The sequence below is a fragment of the Microcaecilia unicolor genome, chromosome 8 (genome assembly GCF_901765095.1).
Source record: "Microcaecilia unicolor chromosome 8, aMicUni1.1, whole genome shotgun sequence".
Taxonomy (NCBI): Eukaryota; Metazoa; Chordata; class Amphibia; order Gymnophiona; family Siphonopidae; genus Microcaecilia; species Microcaecilia unicolor.
The window spans coordinates 87,228,908-87,248,278 of NC_044038.1; the positions used below are offsets into that span (position 1 = coordinate 87,228,908).

General features: G+C 44.3%; 1 protein-coding gene across 5 annotated transcripts in view; it reads right to left on the reverse strand.

The window, feature by feature from the left end:
* LOC115476680 (sialoadhesin-like) overlaps positions 1 to 19,371 on the reverse strand; it is a 171,961-nt gene that overhangs the window by 23,630 nt on the left and 128,960 nt on the right. For 3 of the 5 annotated variants that reach the window (XM_030213191.1, XM_030213190.1, XM_030213189.1), the window contains exons 5-9: positions 18,734 to 18,997; positions 17,235 to 17,501; positions 14,813 to 14,909; positions 7,835 to 7,907; positions 5,661 to 5,747 (exon numbers count right to left, since the gene is read on the reverse strand). In XM_030213191.1, coding sequence (XP_030069051.1) covers positions 5,661 to 5,747; positions 7,835 to 7,907; positions 14,813 to 14,909; positions 17,235 to 17,501; positions 18,734 to 18,997 — 788 coding nt within the window. Of the gene's footprint in view, positions 1 to 5,660; positions 5,748 to 7,834; positions 7,908 to 14,812; positions 14,910 to 17,234; positions 17,502 to 18,733; positions 18,998 to 19,371 lie in introns of those variants that run through there. The other 2 variants (XR_003943219.1, XM_030213192.1) reach the window with 2 other exon arrangements.

Below are 19,371 nucleotides of genomic sequence, written 5' to 3' on the forward strand. Positions count from 1 at the left end.
CAATGTATTCATATTGAGATTTTTAAGTCTGTCCCCGTCCACTATATCATGAACACCACTAACCATTTTAGTAGCTGCCCTCTAGACCTACTCCATCCTTTTTATATTTTTTTGAAGGTGTGGTCTGCAGAATTGTACACAGTACTCTAAATGAAGTCTCACTAGAGACTTCTACCGAGGCACTACCACCTTGCATTTTCTGCTGATCATTCAAGTCCCTATGCACCCAAGCATCTTTTTGGCTTTTGCTGTTGCCTTACGATCATCAGATATAATCATTCTTAAGTTCTGCTCTTCTTTTGTGCACAACTGTACTTAATCCTCTATATTGTACTGCTCCCTGGAGTTCTTGCAATCCAAATGCAGGACCCTGCATTTTTTAACATTACATTTTAACTGTTAAAATCTAGACCACTCTTCAAGTTTCACTAAATCCTTCCTCATGTTATCCACATTCTCAGGGTGTCAATCCTATTGCAGATTGTGGTATCATCTGCAAAAAGGCAAACCTTACCAGTCAGTCCTTCCACAATATCACTTAAAAATTGTTAAAAGAACCTGGTCTCACTGGAAGCAGGAACCTTCAGAAAGTGTTTCTCCTTGTCCAGACTTCTGTGGCCTACTTCATTGCTGCTTTCAATCACTATATTGTAGCCGCATTTTCCTTTCCCACAAAGTTAGGATCATCAAATGTATACACCCTCCCTAACTCATATCAGCTTCTACTTCACTCCCTTTGCCATTTTAACTTTTAATCATGATTATTGCTTGACATCAAGGTGTTTAGCCTCTGGGCCTGAGATCTTGCCTCTATCACCTGCATCAACTATGAAATCTCTCTCCATATATTGAAAAGACGAGTCTGACCACAGTGGTCCATGCCATGATAACATCATAACTAGACTACTGTAATATGCTGTACACTGATCAAACCAAAAAGAGCTTGAACAAGTATCAGCTCCAACTAATTCAGAATGCTGCAGCCCAACTGATAGAAGGCTGTAAGCGATATGACCACATCACACCCTTCCTGCAAAAACTACACTGGCTACCAGCAGTGGTGTTCCTAGGGTGGCTGACACCTGGGGCGGATCGCCGATGCGCCACCCCCACCACCCCCAGCGAAAGGCCACCTCCCCCCCATGGAAGGACACACTTCTCCCTCCCCCGGCGAAAGGACACCCCCCCCCCCCCCGGGTGCATTTTTACCTGCTGGGGGGATGCCACGCTCGTTCCATGCTCCCTCTGCCCCGGAACAGGAAGTAACCTGTTCCGGGGCAGAGGAAGCACGCAACGAGCGGAGCAGACAGGCGCGCGGCACCCCCCCAGTGGTGTGCACCCGGGGCGGACCACACCCACCGCCCCCCCCCCCCAAGGAACGCCACTGGCTACCAATACCATAGAGTGCTAAATTTATAACTCTGTGTTTGATTTTCAAGGTCCTCAGACAAAATGGGCCAGCATAATTAAAGAATAAGTTAGCTCTCTACACAACTTTGAGACCTCGAAGGTTCTCTCAAGGAGCATCACTATCTATACCATCATCAAAGAAATTGTGAGATGTGATACCTTCCAGCAAGCCTTCTCAGGAGTAGCCCCCACACTCTGGAATTCACTCCCAGAGGGGCTACGTCTAACTGGAGATCACTCTACTTCAGGAAGTAGGTGAAGGCCTGGCTCTTTTCACAAGCCTTTAATACATATGGTAACTGACTATACACTTACTCCATACAATACTTGGACCAGCTTGCTGCACACCCTATAACTTAGACCAGTTCCTCATATCTTGTTTAACTGAACAAAGATTTTGCCTTAAGTTTAGCCACTTATCTATTTATCTCAGTTGACTCTGTAATACTCATCTTGTAATACTCATCTTGTCTCCATCTATATTTCTGCACTTAGACCCTCAGCTACATAGAAAAGTACTAGCATCATACCTCTGTCCATGTGGGTGTTGTCTACAGACCTCCGACACAATTGGAGGACCTAGATAAAGATCTGATTGCTGATATTCAAAAGTTGGGGAAGAAAAGAGAGGTGCTGTTGTTGGGAGATTTCAATCTGCCGGACGTAGATTGGACGGTTCCGTCTGCGAAATCGGAAAGAAGTAGAGAGATCGTGGATGCTTTTCAAAGTGCTTTGCTCAGACAAATGGTGTCAGAACCCACGAGGGAGGGAGCGACGCTAGATCTGGTACTCACAAATGGGGATAATGTGTCAAATGTCCGAGTGGGTGCCCACCTGGGCAGCAGTGACCATCAAACGGTTTGGTTTGATATGACGGCTGAAGAGGAGGGTGGCCACTCAAAAGTCAAAGTCCTGGATTTCAAACATGCTGACTTTAGTAAAATGGGGGAATACCTGAGGAAGGTGCTGATGGGATGGGAGGAAATACAAGAAGTGGAAGGACAGTGGTCCAGACTGAAAGAAGCTATAAATAGGGCCACAAACCTTTATGTAAGGAAAGTAAATAAAAGCAAGAGAAAAGGAAACCGATATGGTTCTCCAAGCAAGTGGCTGAGAAAATAAAGGCTAAAGAGTTGGCATTCCAGAAATACAAAAAAACTCATGAAAAGGGACACGAGGAGGAATACCGGATGAAACTGAAAGAAGCCAAGAGAGAGATACGTCTGGCGAAAGCGCAAACGGAAGAACAAATGGCTAGAAATGTAAGGAGGGGTGGCAAAATTTTCTTCAGGTATATTAGTGAAAGGAGAATGACTAAAAAGGGAATTGTGAGACTAAAAGATACTGCGAACCACTATGTGGATAATGATGAAGAAAAAGCACATTTGCTAAATAGATACTTCTGTTCTGTTTTCACAGAAGAAAATCCTGGAGAAGGACCGCGATGGACTGCAAAAAGTACAAATGAGATTGAAGTGGATAGAGCACCGTTCACGGAAGAGAGTGTGTATGAACAACTTGAAAAGCTAAAGGTGGACAAAGCCATGGGACCGGATGGGATCCACCCTAGGATATTGAGGGAGCTCAGAGAGGTTCTGGCGGGTCCTCTTAAAGATTTGTTTAATAAATCCTTGGAGACGGGAGAGGTTCCGAGGGATTGGAGAACGGCGGATGTGGTCCCTCTTCACAAAAGTGGTGATAGGGAAGAAGCTGGAAACTACAGGCCGGTAACCCTCTCTTCGGTTATTGGAAAAGTAATGGAAGCGATGCTGAAGGAAAGGATAGTGAATTTCCTGGAAGCCAATAAGTTGCAAGATCCGAGACAACATGGATTTACCAAAGGGAAATCGTGCCAAACGAACCTCATTGAGTTCTTTGATTGGGTGACAGGAGAATTGAATCAGGGATGAGCTATGGACGTAATCTACTTAGATTTCAGCAAAGCTTTTGACACGGTTCCCCACAGGAGGCTCTTAAATAAACTGGATGGGCTGAAGATAGGACCCGAAGTGGTGAACTGGATTAGGAACTGGTTGACGGACAGACGCCAGAGGGTGGTGGTGAATGGAATTCGCTCGGAGGAGCGAAAGGTAAGTAGTGGAGTGCCTCAAGGATCGGTGCTGGGGCCGATTCTGTTCAATATATTTGTGAGTGACATTGCCGAAGGGTTAGAAGGTAAAGTTTGCCTATTTGCGGATGATACTAAGATCTGTAACAGAGTGGACACCCCGGAGGGAGTGGAAAATATGAAAAAGGACCTACGGAAGCTAGAAGAATGGTCTAAGGTTTGGCAATTAAAATTCAATGCGAAGAAATGCAAAGTGATGCACTTAGGAAGTAGAAATCCACGGGAGACGTATGTGTTAGGTGGGGAGAGTCTGATAGGTACGGACGGAGAGAGGGATCTTGGGGTGATAGTATCTGAGGATTTGAAGGCGACGAAACAGTGTGACAAGGCGGTGGCCGTAGCTAGAAGGTTGTTAGGCTGTATAAAGAGAGGTGTGACCAGCAGAAGAAAGGGGGTGTTGATGCCCCTGTATAAGTCGTTGGTGAGGTCCCACCTGGAGTATTGTGTTCAGTTTTGGAGGTGCAAAGAAAAGCTACGAGAATGGTATGGGATTTGCGTTACAAGATGTATGAGGAGAGACTTGCTGAACTAAACATGTATACTCTGGAGGAAAGGAGAAACAGGGGTGATATGATACAGACGTTCAAATATTTGAAAGGTATTAATCCGCAAACGAACCTTTTCCGGAGATGGGAAGGTGGTAGAACGAGAGGACATGAAATGAGATTGAAGGGGGGCAGACTCAAGAAAAATGTCAGGAAGTATTTTTTCACGGAGAGAGTAGTGGATGCTTGGAATGCCCTCCCGCGGGAGGTGGTGGAAATGAAAACGGTAATGGAATTCAAACATGCGTGGGATAAGCATATAGGAATCCTGTGCCGAAGGAATGGATCCTCAGGAGCTTAGTCAAGATTGGGAGGCAGGGCTGGTGGTTGGGAGGCGGGGATAGGGATGGGCAGACTTATACGGTCTGTACCAGAGCCGGTGGTGGGTAGCGGGACTGGTGGTTGGGAGGCGGGGATAGTGCTGGACAGACTTGTACCGTCTGTGCCAGAGCCGGTGGTTGGGAGGCAGGGCTGGTGGTGGGGAGGTGAGGATAGTGCTGGGCAGACTTATACGGTCTGTGCCTGTGCCAGAGCCGGTGATTGGGAGGTGGGGCTGGTGGTTGGGAGGCGGGGATAGTGCGGGGCAGACTTATACGGTCTGTGCCCTGAAGAGCACAGGTACAAATCAAAGTAGGGTATACACAAAAAGCAGCAAATATGAGTTATCTTGTTGGGCAGACTGGATGGACCGTGCAGGTCTTTGTCTGCCGTCATCTACTATGTTCTATTGCTTGCTTATTAGGTAATCCACTGGTATTATGCTGATATTATATTATATCTATGCTATTTGAATATTCTTCGATGTTGTCTATTATGGTATTGTTTGTACTGTACTGGCAACATATTTCCAAGTTTACCTTATTTATTGTATTTATATTTATATTTGGTCATTTTACTACTGTTACAATGTTAACAAAATTGTAAGTTTTATGCTAAACTGGACCTGCTGTACACCACCATCTGTTCATAAAGGCAGTTAATAAAGTCCAATAACTAAGGGGTCCTTTTACAAAGGCATGCTGAAATGTGGCTTGTGGTAGTATAGACACAGGTTTAGGGTGCGCGCAGAATCATTTTTCAGCGTGCCTATAAAAAAGACCTCTTTTATTTTTCCTGAAAATGGACGTGCGGCAAAATCAAAATTGCCATGCATCCATTTTGGGTCTCTGACCTTACCGCCAGCCATAGACCTAGCGGTAAAGACTTTGGGCGGTAAGGACCTAAGCGCATCAGATGCCACTTGGTGAGCGTCCGCTACACACGCCCGAAAATAAAAATTATTTTTCAGACGCGCGTAGTGGATGCATGCCAAGATTGAAATTACATCAAGAGCCACGTGGTAGTCAGGCGGTAAGTCCATTTTGGTGCACGTTGGGCATGCATAGGCGCCTACGTGGCTTAGTAAAAGGGGCTCTAAATAAATAAATAAACTAAGCAAACACTATACACCTCAACTGTGTATAAAAACACATTCTGCCATTAGTAGTATTAAAATCATGACACTCTCCTTTGTCAGTTTCTTTGTTTGTTGTTTTCTTTGGCAGAGGCGGGGCAGGGGATGAAGCACAGGAATTTACCTTTAACTCTGCATACTCTGAGTTGAAAGTTGTGAGATCCAATGTTGTGTAGGTGGCATTTGCATAATCAGTAGCTTTTATATCCAACTGAAATAAACAAAAAGAAATGTATAAACAATAGAAATGTGCAGCCAGAAAACTTTTGCTCCTTCTCTATTGCTTCCCATGTTATTTATGTGAATTTTCATTTTCTCTGAGTTTTTTTTCCCTTCCAGGAACAATATCTTTAGGAATGTGTGCTCTTTATGAAAGAGGTAGAAAACAAAGCAGACCAGGAGTCCAAAAACTCCTTTATTGAAAAAGACCTAACGTGGCCATATTTTGCTAGAATGGCTGCATCAGGGGTTTCCAATAAACATAAGAACTAGGAAACTTTCTTAAAGTAAGCCAGTTATTCAGTATAACAGGAGGAAAAACCTCAAGAAGCACCTTCTTGCTTTCAAAAGGCAAATAGAAGGGCTAGGGCTTCTTCATCATAGGAAAAAACCTCCTGGGGCTATTTAAATCAAATAATCAGAAAAGTTCATAACATCGCTGATAGATAAACCTAATTCCGATGTTAAAAAAAGCAGTACTTAGCTTCAATATCTGAGACTCAAATCTTTTCAGTGGCTCCTTCGTATTTATTCAGACCGTGCTCAACGTTAGCTTCCATTTCGCCACTGCATTGACCACGGTCTGAATAAATACCTTACCTTGATTTGTACCTGTCTATTTCAGGGCACAGACCGTATAAGTCTGCTCAGTACTATCCCCGCCCCTCAACCACCTGCCCCGCCTCCCACCACCGGCTCTGGCACAGACTGTATAAGTCTGCCCAGCACTATCCCCACCTCCCAACCACCAGCCCCGCCTCCCACCACCGGCTCTGGCACAGACCGTATAAGTCTGCCCAGCACTATCCCCGCCTCCCAACCACCAGCCCCGCCTCCCACCACCGGCTCTGGCACAGACCGTATAAGTCTGCCCAGCACTATCCCCACCTCCCAACCACCAGCCCTGCCATTTCCCTTCCATTTCCGTGCACCCTTTTTCAGCTCGCACGTAAAATTTAGGTACGGGAATTTACACTCATAAATGTTTATTAATTCTAATTAGTGCCAATAATTGCTTGTTAAAAAGCTATTATTGGTGCTAATTAGCCTAAGCGCATACCACATATCTAACTTGTTACACTAGTATTCATAAGGAAAGGAAGCACCTACTTCCTTTACAGACTAGGTTCCTCTCAGGTGCCAGTTATAAAACTTACCTCCACATGTGGAAATAGGTAACTACAAATTGCGCATCCGATATGTCTTAATTTTATCCCTGTACAAAAATTTGTGTGATAAAGAAAGGGGACAAATGTAAGTGTGTACATTTTCTGCAGTAACATTCCGCATGGAAGTATGCATGTACTTTTGTTTAGAAGTTTTCCTAGAATGGAGGAGTAGCATAGTGGTTAGTGCTGCAATCTCAGAACCTGGGTTCAATTCCACTGCAGCTCCTTTTGACTCTAGGCAAGCCACTTAACTCTGCTAAATAAATATCTGTATATAATATGTAAACTGCTTTGATTATAACCACAGAGAGGCAGTTTATCAAGTCCCATCCCCCTTTCCCTAAATGCTCAGGGAAAAGTGTGTGTGTACTATTTACACTATACTCAGTTACATTAGTGTACCAAGGGTGGGATGGTGGGGGTGGTCCACTCCGAGTTCAGGCAGCAAGGGGTGCATGGAGCAGTTGTGTGGCTGTCAGCTCCACTGGTCCCCTGCCCTCTCTGTCGTTACTTCCTGTTTTGGGGCAGGCGACCGGCAGAGCAGACAGCCGCACGACTGCTCTGCGCACCCCCTTGCTAGGAGGAATGGTGGTGGGGGTGATGTGCTTTGTTTGGGGTGGGGTGATGTGCTTTGGGAGGTGGAGGGGTGATGTGTCTCGGGGGGGATGACGCACCTCAGGGAGGGGGTGCACTGGCGACCCACCCCGGGTGGCAAGCAAGCTAGGTATGCCACTGCTCAGTCATAAAATTACCCCCCAAATGTTTCCATTACTGGCAAAATAAGTTGTAAAGTATGAAAAAAACCTTGCATTTTACACCCTGTCTTTAATATGCAGTGGTTCTGCATGTTCAGAGGTGGGTATGATGACTTGAAAGATTCTTCTAGAAACTTTGTGGGTGATGTACTCACCACGGCACAATCATCAAGGCACTTGTTGTAGGTGACTTTATCAGGAACAGCCTCACTTTGTATCTCCTTCTTTCTGTAAAACAACACAAGGCCATCCCAAGCTGTATCAGATACACATGAAGGGTAATTCTATAAATATGCGTTGACATATATGTGCCCCTTGTGCACGTCAATGCATGAAAAAATAGCACAAATGTTTGTTAGTGCCCTAAGTCCTAGTCTATAAGGGTGCTCAAGTGCTATAGAGGGAGTGCACATAGGGGGAACATGGCTGTGTCTCCCACTTACATATGTAACTTACAGAATATTCTAAGGGGCCCTTTTAATAAGCAGAAAAAAGCACTGCAGTGGGACCCACAGAGGCGTCCAGCGGTATTGTGCCCATCAGTGTGCACTAACATAACCCAGCATACGCGTGCCTAACATTTAGGTACACTTTCAATGTTTGGCGCATTTTTCTGGCAGTTTGTTCCACATTAAGAATTGATTGTTCCATCCTCAGACATAACGTTCATTCTGCAGAGATTCTACTTCTTGCCCTACAACCATTTATGCTTTCAGTGCTGCTTTGTTGAATTGACCCCTGAGGCAGGCATTAGTTTACGCCAAAACACAGCCCATGTCGGGTCATCATAAAGCACACTTGTTTTTCCATTCTTGAAAGCCCATTGTGCTTTTTTTCTGGACTTTATGTGTTGTGTACGTTGACCCTCTCCAATGTACGTTACTGTAACATTTAGGTGCGATCACTTACACTAGCTATATAGCTAGTGTGAATGCCACTGCTTAAGTGTGGCATCTACCTGCATAACTTACAGTGGGGGAAATAAGTATTTGATCCCTTGCTGATTTTGTAAGTTTGCCCACTGACAAAGACATGAGCAGCCCATAATTGAAGGGTAGGTTATTGGTAACAGTGAGAGATAGCACATCACAAATTAAATCCGGAAAATCACATTGTGGAAAGTATATGAATTTATTTGCATTCTGCAGAGGGAAATAAGTATTTGATCCCCCACCAACCAGTAAGAGATCTGGCCCCTACAGACCAGGTAGATGCTCCAAATCAACTCGTTACCTGCATGACAGACAGCTGTCGGCGATGGTCACCTGTATGAAAGACACCTGTCCACAGACTCAGTGAATCAGTCAGACTCTAACCTCTACAAAATGGCCAAGAGCAAGGAGCTGTCTAAGGATGTCAGGGACAAGATCATACACCTGCACAAGGCTGGAATGGGCTACAAAACCATCAGTAAGACGCTGGGCGAGAAGGAGACAACTGTTGGTGCCATAGTAAGAAAATGGAAGAAGTACAAAATGACTGTCAATCGACAAAGATCTGGGGCTCCACGCAAAATCTCACCTCGTGGGGTATCCTTGATCATGAGGAAGGTTAGAAATCAGCCTACAACTACAAGGGGGGAACTTGTCAATGATCTCAAGGCAGCTGGGACCACTGTCACCACGAAAACCATTGGTAACACATTACGACATAACGGATTGCAATCCTGCAGTGCCCGCAAGGTCCCCCTGCTCCGGAAGGCACATGTGACGGCCCGTCTGAAGTTTGCCAGTGAACACCTGGATGATGCCGAGAGTGATTGGGAGAAGGTGCTGTGGTCAGATGAGACAAAAATTGAGCTCTTTGGCATGAACTCAACTCGCCGTGTTTGGAGGAAGAGAAATGCTGCCTATGACCCAAAGAACACCGTCCCCACTGTCAAGCATGGAGGTGGAAATGTTATGTTTTGGGGGTGTTTCTCTGCTAAGGGCACAGGACTACTTCACCGCATCAATGGGAGAATGGATGGGGCCATGTACCGTACAATTCTGAGTGACAACCTCCTTCCCTCCGCCAGGGCCTTAAAAATGGGTCGTGGCTGGGTCTTCCAGCACGACAATGACCCAAAACATACAGCCAAGGCAACAAAGGAGTGGCTCAGGAAGAAGCACATTAGGGTCATGGAGTGGCCTAGCCAGTCACCAGACCTTAATCCCATTGAAAACTTATGGAGGGAGCTGAAGCTGCGAGTTGCCAAGCGACAGCCCAGAACTCTTAATGATTTAGAGATGATCTGCAAAGAGGAGTGGACCAAAATTCCTCCTGACGTGTGCAAACCTCATCATCAACTACAGAAGACGTCTGACCGCTGTGCTTGCCAACAAGGGTTTTGCCACCAAGTATTAGGTCTTGTTTGCCAGAGGGATTAAATACTTATTTCCCTCTGCAGAATGCAAATAAATTCATATACTTTCCACAATGTGATTTTCCGGATTTAATTTGTGATGTGCTATCTCTCACTGTTACCAATAACCTACCCTTCAATTATGGGCTGCTCATGTCTTTGTCAGTGGGCAAACTTACAAAATCAGCAAGGGATCAAATACTTATTTCCCCCACTGTATAATGTTCTGTAAGCTACACATGCAAGTGAGAGCCCACACTTATGTCCTGCCCTTACTTTTCTCCTTTGTACACTCCCCTTACAAATACACAATATCTCCCAGATTCTATATATGGAGCTCAAAAATTGGCATCCAACTTTGCGTATGCATCAGAGATGCATGCATAAATAAATTGAATAACGAGCACTGGAACATCGATAATTGGATGCTAACAACCAATTACTGATGTTAATTGGCATTCCAAAAAATTTGTACGTGCATTTCCCTGTGCACTATTCTATACAGCATGGCGCCTAATTTGATTTATGCAGATCTGAAAAGGAGGTGTGGCCAGGGGGAGTGTTGTGGGTGTTCTGCAGATTTGAATGCAGTTTTATAGAATTTGCCCTAAGTGCACCTAACTTAGGCGTCGGCATTTACACCTGGATTCAGCAAGCATCAAGTCCAGTGCCTAAATGTTTGGCGCGGGAGAGGGATCCAAGAAAGTGAAGGAGGAATGGCCCGCAGAGCCGTGGGTGCACATGGTGGAAGACCCCCGGTGGTACAGAAGCAAGGTCCATATCTGGCATACAGGGAAAGACATTCTGTGGCAAGGCCGGGGTTGGGGGTATTGGCAGGTGGAGGAGCTCAGAGACAGCGCTGATTTTAGAGCTGCGAGTGGCAAGGATTGTGAGAACCCCACGGCAACGTGCGTTCTATTTTTTGAACTAACCACTTCTCGGCCACTCCCTGCACATAGAAAGGTCACCACGGTTGCATTGATCTACCAGCTAGAGGGCCGCCGATGAATAGAACAAAAGCCCAGCTGGCTCCAGAAACCTAACTGGAAAATTAAAAAGACCAACCTGTTCTATCACAGGTGATTTCCACATCGGTCCTCTGTGGTGCCTTGCTGGGTTGATTCAAGGCGATGTATGGATCGACACGCACCGAGGGCTCTGTAGTTTCTCCAGCGATGATCCTGGTGAGTTTTCAAAGCAACACTGGAGACATATGATTGAGCCCAGGAAAGAGGGATCCACTGGGCTATCTAGAGGAGAACAGGAGTCTGTTCTACCCTAGGCAGTTCACAGGAGTGGGAATTTGAGGCCCGGCTCATCCTGCTTCCCCCTTTTTGTTGTTGTTGTTGTTAGCTTCTCCCCCTACAAGGAAAACCAAAGACAGGCCTGCACGAATCTATCCCTCATGAGACTACCCACAGGAATCTTTCCTGAGACTGTTTGAGGCAAGGCCAATGCTTATTTTATGGCCGCTTGCACCCAGTCTGGGCACTCCTTTCTGGGAGCTCCTGAGACACTGAGACCTCACTCACCATCAACGACTCCCTCAACAGAGACCGTTGGTGATGGTGCAGTTCTAGCCCCACCTACAGATTTGGCCAGCAACAGCATCTCAGGGTGGACTTTTGCAAGCCACTTATGGTTTATTTACTGACCCCAGAGACCTTATCCTCTTCCTATTACACTGATCTGACCTACCACATCAGCTCAAAAATTACCTACTACATCAGCTCAAAAATTACCATCATGCAGTGGCTCACATTACTTTGCTTAATCCTATTGGGCATCTTGGGTGGCAACTTACAAGATAGGTGAGGGCATAGGCCTATCCCTGTGATCTATAATCCCTCTAGAAAACCCTGGATTAGGAAACACCCTAACCTTAGCGACAGATGCTCACTAGACACCACCAATATATACCTTCAGAACACCAACACGGTCACAGGCCAAAACCAAAGGTCCAAAACAAACTATAGTCAATCTGCACTTCAACACTATCGACAATCTAAAAAACTCACTTTCTTCTGAACCTAACGAAACATATCCCCTCCTTAGAATCAAAGCCTCCACTCACTCCCGTCCCCACCACTTATATCAACACCAAGTTGGTAGGGAACAAGATTCTCATACTCAGCGATCTTCTGGATTCTTCAAATCTGGGCTTCTTATTTATCTCAGAAACATGGCTTACAGAGGTCAACAGCCTAATATTACCTCACTTATGCCCTCCTGGATATGACATTCTTCATTCTCCAAGACAGGATAAAAAATGTGGCGGACTTGCACTTATTTTTGTTATGATTGTGGTCATAACCCCTCTCAAACTTACCTTTTTCCTGGTGGTCAGCTTTGCTGGCTTCTGTTTCTTTTGTCTGTCCTTTCTGAGCTGGCTCTCTCTCTCTCTGTGCTGGCAGCTTCCAGCAGCATGACTCTAATTGTCTCACTTCACTGCAGCTGTGGGTGTTGCCTGAGTTGCCCTGCTCCCTTTCTGGGTGTACTGGCTTCAAGTGCTTCACGGGACTGCATTGGTGTGGGTTGGGCCTCTCTGGTCAGTGTGCTGTTGCCTGGGTCTAGGGAGTGTGACATCATCTGGGAAGGCCTTGATAAGGAAGTGGTGTTCTTTCCTTCAGGGCCTTTTGCAACGTTGGTGTTTGCGTGCGCTTTAGAACGTCTGCTGAAGGTCCCGGTTAGTGCTTAGTGTTGAGGAGCACTTTCTGCATTGTTAGCTTCCCCTTTGGTGCTTGGGAAGCACCTTGTTAGTTTTATGTCTAGCTTGCCAGAGTGGTGCTTAGGAAGCACCTTGCTAGTTTTGTGTCTAGCTTGCCAGAGTAGTGCTTAGGAAGCACCTTGTTAGTTTTGTAGCTAGCTTGCTAGAGTAGTGCTTAGGAAGCTTGTTAGTTTTGTGTTTAGCTTGTTAGTGTAGTGCTTAGGAGGCACCTATTCTGCATAGGTGTGTAGTTTCCCTGCTTTTCCCTTGTAGCTCCCCTGCTTTCTCTTTCGTTGCTGATAGTAGTACTTCAGGTTTTGGGGTTGTTAGGAGCACCTGTGTGAGTTGTTGTGTTTAGGTTCCCTGCTCTCTCCCTGTAGCTCCCCTGCTTACCTGTGTGTCTCTATTAGTAGTACTTCTAGTAGTGAAGGGCTTTGGAAGTCCTTTTGTGAGTGTGGTGCTATTAGTACTTCTGTTAGTATAGGGCTTAGGAAGTCCTTTTGTTAGTACTGTTAAGAACACTTCTGTTGGTTTAGGGCTTGGGAGCACTTAGGTCAGTTTAGGTTTAGGAGTACTTCTGTTTCCAGTCCTGGTCCCTGTGTCATCAGGTATCCGGTAAGTCCTGCCGGCCACTCGAACCCAAGGGCTCAACCCTTGGGGGGGTAGTGGCCAAGCGCAGGTGAAGCTGTATGGACCAGTCCAGTGTGCTCCAGTCCAGTGTGTTCCGGTCCGGTGTGTGTTCCAGTCCTGTGTCCTCCAGTCCGGGGGATTCCAGTCCGTGTGTTCTGGCTCGCTGGGCGGTGCCTGTAGTCCTGGCCGGTGCCGGTGTGCTTGCCCAGCGTTGGTTGGTGGGTTTTGCCTGCTGCTGTTGCTCCTCGTCAGCAGCCCAAGGGCTCACGTTTGCTCCAGAGCCCAGCCCTGCGGGCTCTGAACCTGAGAACCTGACAATTTTTAAGAGATTCTTCCATGTTTCTTTAGTTAGTTGAGGGGTCTTCCCTGTACTAGAATTCATGCTATGCAAATTCTATGATGATTCAAAGGAGGCAAGTCAAATCGCACTACTCCTTATTTACCATGTGCCTGGGACTTGGTCCAAAGCTGAACCGACACTCCTTGAGATCGTTTCCTCTTCCATGTCCCAATTCTCCAAGGTCATCCTCTTGGGAATTCTAAATCTACACTTGCTAAATGATGTGAACATCAATGTCCACAATTTCAAATTATTCCTGAAGGACTGCGAGTTAACTATTTTTTCAAAGGGTGATACTCATGAACAAGGCCACATGTTAAACTTCATGTCCTCCTATCCTACTGGATTGATCAGCTCATTTGATTTGAAGCTGATATCATGGTCAGATCACTTCCAACTTGATTTTACTATTGATCTCTGTACGTCGATCTTAAACAAACACAAGCCATTCAATCTCATATCTACTAGAGGTAAAATCAATGAGGCCATCTTCTGGTCTGAGTTAAGTAAATCCAGATGGCATTGGAGAACAACTGATCCTATTCTTTACAGCCCCTTATCTCCCTTTCTGAATCTGACATTGCTATCATGTCACTTATTCTCTTGGTCAGCTGCCACTATATTCTTGCAAGGCAAACATTGAAAATGATGCCAGCATCAAGTCAGTTAGGCCTATTCTGGAACAGGCACTGGCAGGCAGGAGAACCTGGGGATTGCTCTTGCCCCCTTTTCAATGTAATGATGTGTTATGGAGAGAGGGCCCAGGGATATATTTTGTTTTTCATGGGTACATACCAGATTTTTTTTCTGTTTAATAGTTGTTTGTTTGTTTTTTTTAATATTTTTCTTTATTTTTCATTGCAAGTAAATGAAAGGAAACAAATAAAAAACAAAAACATATAAACCAAAACAAAATCAAAATTTTTTTTCTTTGCACACTCCTCATCTCAAGTAATGAACTGCAAGGACTGAATCTATTCTTTGTGTCCCAGTCTGTCCACTAGCCACTGTCAGAGGCAGGATTCTGAGCTCCATGGAGTGTTGATATGACCCAGGTTTGCAAAGTTCTTAATACTTATTTGCATAGTGAATGGACCATAACCTTCCCACACCTTACTGAAATGAAGATCGTCAATGTCAGGAGAAGAAGAAACAGTGATCCGACAGCTCCCCCAAGAACAATAGGCAGGTTCAACTCCCATTGAACATCTGGAAGAACAGTAACAGATGTTCATAGAATGGAATAATTAAGGCTCTGCTGATAGATTCAGCACCTGTTTAACAACATATATGATCAATATAAGGTCCCCCAAAATACAATGTTGCTTACATCTTGTTAAAATAGTTTGTGGGTACATTGCCCTGTTAATGGTGTATGAGCAGTTTATTAATAATACTGGTAACAAATCGCTTGTCCTACAGAGTAGTCCATTTCTGGTTTTATTGCTTCACTGTTTCCTAAACAATATGCAAAAAAGCATTATAGCACTTTCCTGAATGGCTCTCTACTCCATTTTACAAGATTTTTGGCAAGGGTACAGAACAGATAATCCCTCTAGATAGTCCTCATTCTTTCTGTGTCATCTCTGTGCTGTAGATAATAGAGGAAAGGTTAAATTCCAGCCAAGATGCTACTACTTATCATTTCAATAGCCCTACTAGATATACACAGCGCTATACACTAAACATGATTGAAAAAGTCCCTACTTGACAGAGCTTACAATGTTACTGAGAAAGCTGAGAAAAACATATAATAGTCATTTAGATTAATTCTGGCCCTAAAAACCAATTTGATTAAATTCTCATATCATTTAACAAAAAGTGATCTCAGGGTGGAATCCATAATTTATTCAGGTTATAAAGTTCTAGTTACAGGAACTAGTTGTATTAAGAACCCAAAGAGTACTAGAACTAGTAGACTTTGACATTTTTGAGGTAACAGATGGTTCTATGTCTCCTAGAACAGGCTGACCCAGTCCTAGTTTTATGACTTATGCATGCATGGCGATATAATTCTGATTTCCTTATAAACAGCAAGAAATTGGTCTATGATGGGTGAGGAGGAAGTCACTCTTGGTGATATGGCTTCACCTGGCTGCCATACTTCAGAAGAACCTTGTTTCTTAAGCATCACCCACTATCAGCTCTTTGATGCTTATCTTGTCCAAGTGCACAGAATATTCAAAGCAGAGTCTATTCATTAAGGGGTACTTTTACCTAGTTGTAGTAAAAAGAGCCCTGTGGTAGTGGCGAGGGCCATTTTTGTCATGAGCCAGGGCCCTTTTTACCATACTGGGCAAAAAGACCTTAAAAGAGGCATGGCCATTGAGGTGGCAGTAAGGGCTCCCGCGGTAGCCCAGTGGTAACCAGGCAGCACACGGCACTATCTGAGTACCGCTGGGTTACTGCCATGCTAGAACTTACAGAATTATTTTCTGTAGTGCCTGAAATAGCATGCACTTGAGGTAGAACTACCGCCAGCGGACGCATTGGGCCGGCGGTAGTTCTGGGTTGCAACATGGCAAGCCCATTGTCACATGGCAACGCTTTAGTAAAAGGGCCTCTAACAGGCTTATTTTCAAAAGAGAAGGACGCTTATCTTTCGACACAAATCAGAAGATGGGCGTCCTTCTCACAGGGTCGCCCAAATTGGCATAATTAAAAGCCGATTTTGGGCGTCCCCAACTGCTTTCCGTCATGGGGATGACCAAAGTTCCCGGGGGCATGTCAGAGGTGTAGTGAAGGCGGGACTTGGGCATGCCTAACACATGGGCGTCCTCGACCCATAATCAAAAAAAATGGCGTCCCTGACTAACACTTGGACAACTTTACTTGGTCCTTTTTTTGTTATGACCAAGCCACGAAAAGGTGCCTGAACTGACCAGATGACCACCAGAGGGAATTGGGAATTGTGCAGTTTTAGTGGGTGCAGTGCATTTCAGGCAGGCGGACCCAGGACCATCCCCCACCTGTTACACATATGGTGGTAAATATGAGCCCTCCAAAACCCACCACAAACCCACTGTACCCACATGTAGGTGCCCCCTTCACCCGTAAGGGCTATGGTAGTGGTGCACTGTACCCACTGCAGTGCCCCCTAGGGTGCCCGGTTGATGTCCTGGCATGTTAGGGGGACCAGTGCACTACGAATGCTGGCTCCTCCCATGACCAAAGGGCTTGCATTTGGTCGTTTCTGAGATGGGCGTCCTTAGTTTCCATTATCGCTGAAAATCAGAAATGACCAAGTCTAAGGACGACCTAAATGTCAAGATTTGGGCGTCCCCGACCATATTATCGAAACAAAAGATGGACGCCCATCTTGTTTTGATAATACAGGTTTTCCCACCCCTTCGCCGGGACATCCTGTGAGGACGTCCTCGGGAAAACTTGGACGCCCCTTTCGATTATGCCCCTCCACATCAACTACTACAGGATCATGGGAAATTCCAGTCCTTAGAATCCTTAGTCATCATGTTTTGCAACAGTAAATCTTAAAGTCTAGGAGAGGTGATTAGACCATGTTAAAATACTCACCAATAATGTTGATGATGACAGGTGTAGAAGATGCATTCCCTATTGCATTATGGGTAGCACAGTAGTACACCCCAACATCTTGTGGTCTCACTGACTGGATCTTTAAGATCTGCTGTGATTCATTCACTATCAGATTTCCATCCTTGTACCAGGTGTAGTGAGTCACTGCTGGGTTACTGCTGTTGCTCTTGCACCTTAACACCAAGGGATCTCCCTCATGAATCTGATCCTTTCCTGGAGCAACAAGGTGAGTTCCCTTAGGAGCATCTAGAGAAAAATTACATGTAAAATAATGCATAGTTCATCAGGATTTAAAGTTTGACTTGTTGGTAATGATATTTATTTTGCATTTTGTAGTTTATATTATTCTCCACTTTAAGTGTTTTATAGAAAGGCAAAATATAAATGTAATTAATTAGTTAAATATTCTACAAAATACATTGTGAGAAATACTCTGACATGATAATGCTATATAACAATCATCACTCTTCAGGCCCCTGACGAACCACAGAACTATCAAATGTAATACCTACCATACTCATACCCTATAGAGATATATAACATTGTACTTAACCAACAAGATTGTATTCACCTCAATGACCTACTTATAATATTGTATGAACTTCTGTCCCACTGATGATGTAAACCGCAGTGAACCTTAAACAGGGGATATTAGAGGTATATAAGATCTGAATTGAATTGAATGAAACAATCCACTATTGTATCCTACATAACAGATGCCAAATCCCATCCCCCCCCCAAAAAAAAATTCTGTTGAATGGATCAAGCCTTTTCCTGTTCTATTGAACAGCCATGATGGGAAATGTAGCAATCAGTATTTTTACAGAATAATCCAACATTTACTGTTTGTTTTTCAGAGTGGAAGAGTAGCTAGTGGTCAGGAATTTGATCCTGGGGAACTGGGTTCAATTCCCACTAGAGCTCCTTGTGACTCTGGGCAAGTCACTTAACCCTCCATTGCCCCAGATACAAATAGTTGCATGTATATACTACATGAACTGCTTTGAATGTAGTTGAAAAAAAACACTGCCAGGTAGTACAGCAATCCCATTCTGTTTCCCTTGTGGAAGCACAGGATCAGATATCCTATCAGGATCTAACTATTTATAGGTAACCAGATATCCATATATGGTTAACTTCAGAATGGCTATTTGTCCCAACCAAACTTAACTAGTTAACAAGATGGTGCTGAATACCAGCACCAAAGTTTTAAACCACCTCCAATTTCCCTTTTATTTAATCAAATAATTTCTGGCCAGAAATTGAGTTGTCCAGAAAAAAGTTAGCCAATGATTGTGTTGGCATATTCTAAAGTTAAGATTTATCTAATTAACTCTGATATTAACCAGACATTTTTTTTAGAATATTGGCCCCACAGTTACAAATTATAAAGTTATTAAAACTGTTTTTCTACAGATTTTCTTTACACATCAACAATTTGTGTTTAGATAATTGATTTAAAGAATAATAGCACTCACAGGACACATTTAGATGTAATGGAGGAGACATGTCCATCCCCAGTGCGTTATGGGCTGTGCAGTAATAGGGGCCACTGTCCCAGGTCAGGATCTGAAGGGTTATTTGCTGTCCACGGTGCTGAAGAATGTCCTTCTGTATACCCTGGTACCAACTGTAGTTTGTTACTGCAGGATTACTATGGCTAGAACATATCAGTTGCACAAAGTCACCTTCCTCTATGGTTGAATTCCCAACAACAGAGGCTGAAGTGTTCTTGGGGGAATCTGATAAAAAAAATGGAGTTAATATGTTTTAGAATCTGACTAGCAGAGCTAATTTTCACTGGCATAAATGGGGGCTATAAATGCCATAATGCATGGGGATACAAATATTTTTTGTTTCAAAAAGACATGGATAAAAATCATCTCCACAATCTAGATCACTTGAGCTACATCGATATTTCCCAAGAAGTAGGCCAAACTCTCACATTATGAAAAAAAAATAATTTTAACACTAGGTCAAAAATAAAACAGTATTAATCCCTCTTGCGTGCTTGGAGAGCTATTATGAAAAGCTTTTTTTCAGGTGGAATATGGTATACTAAGTACCAGCATCTTTTCTGATGCTTACTCCTATTGCCCCAGAGAACACTTCCTAA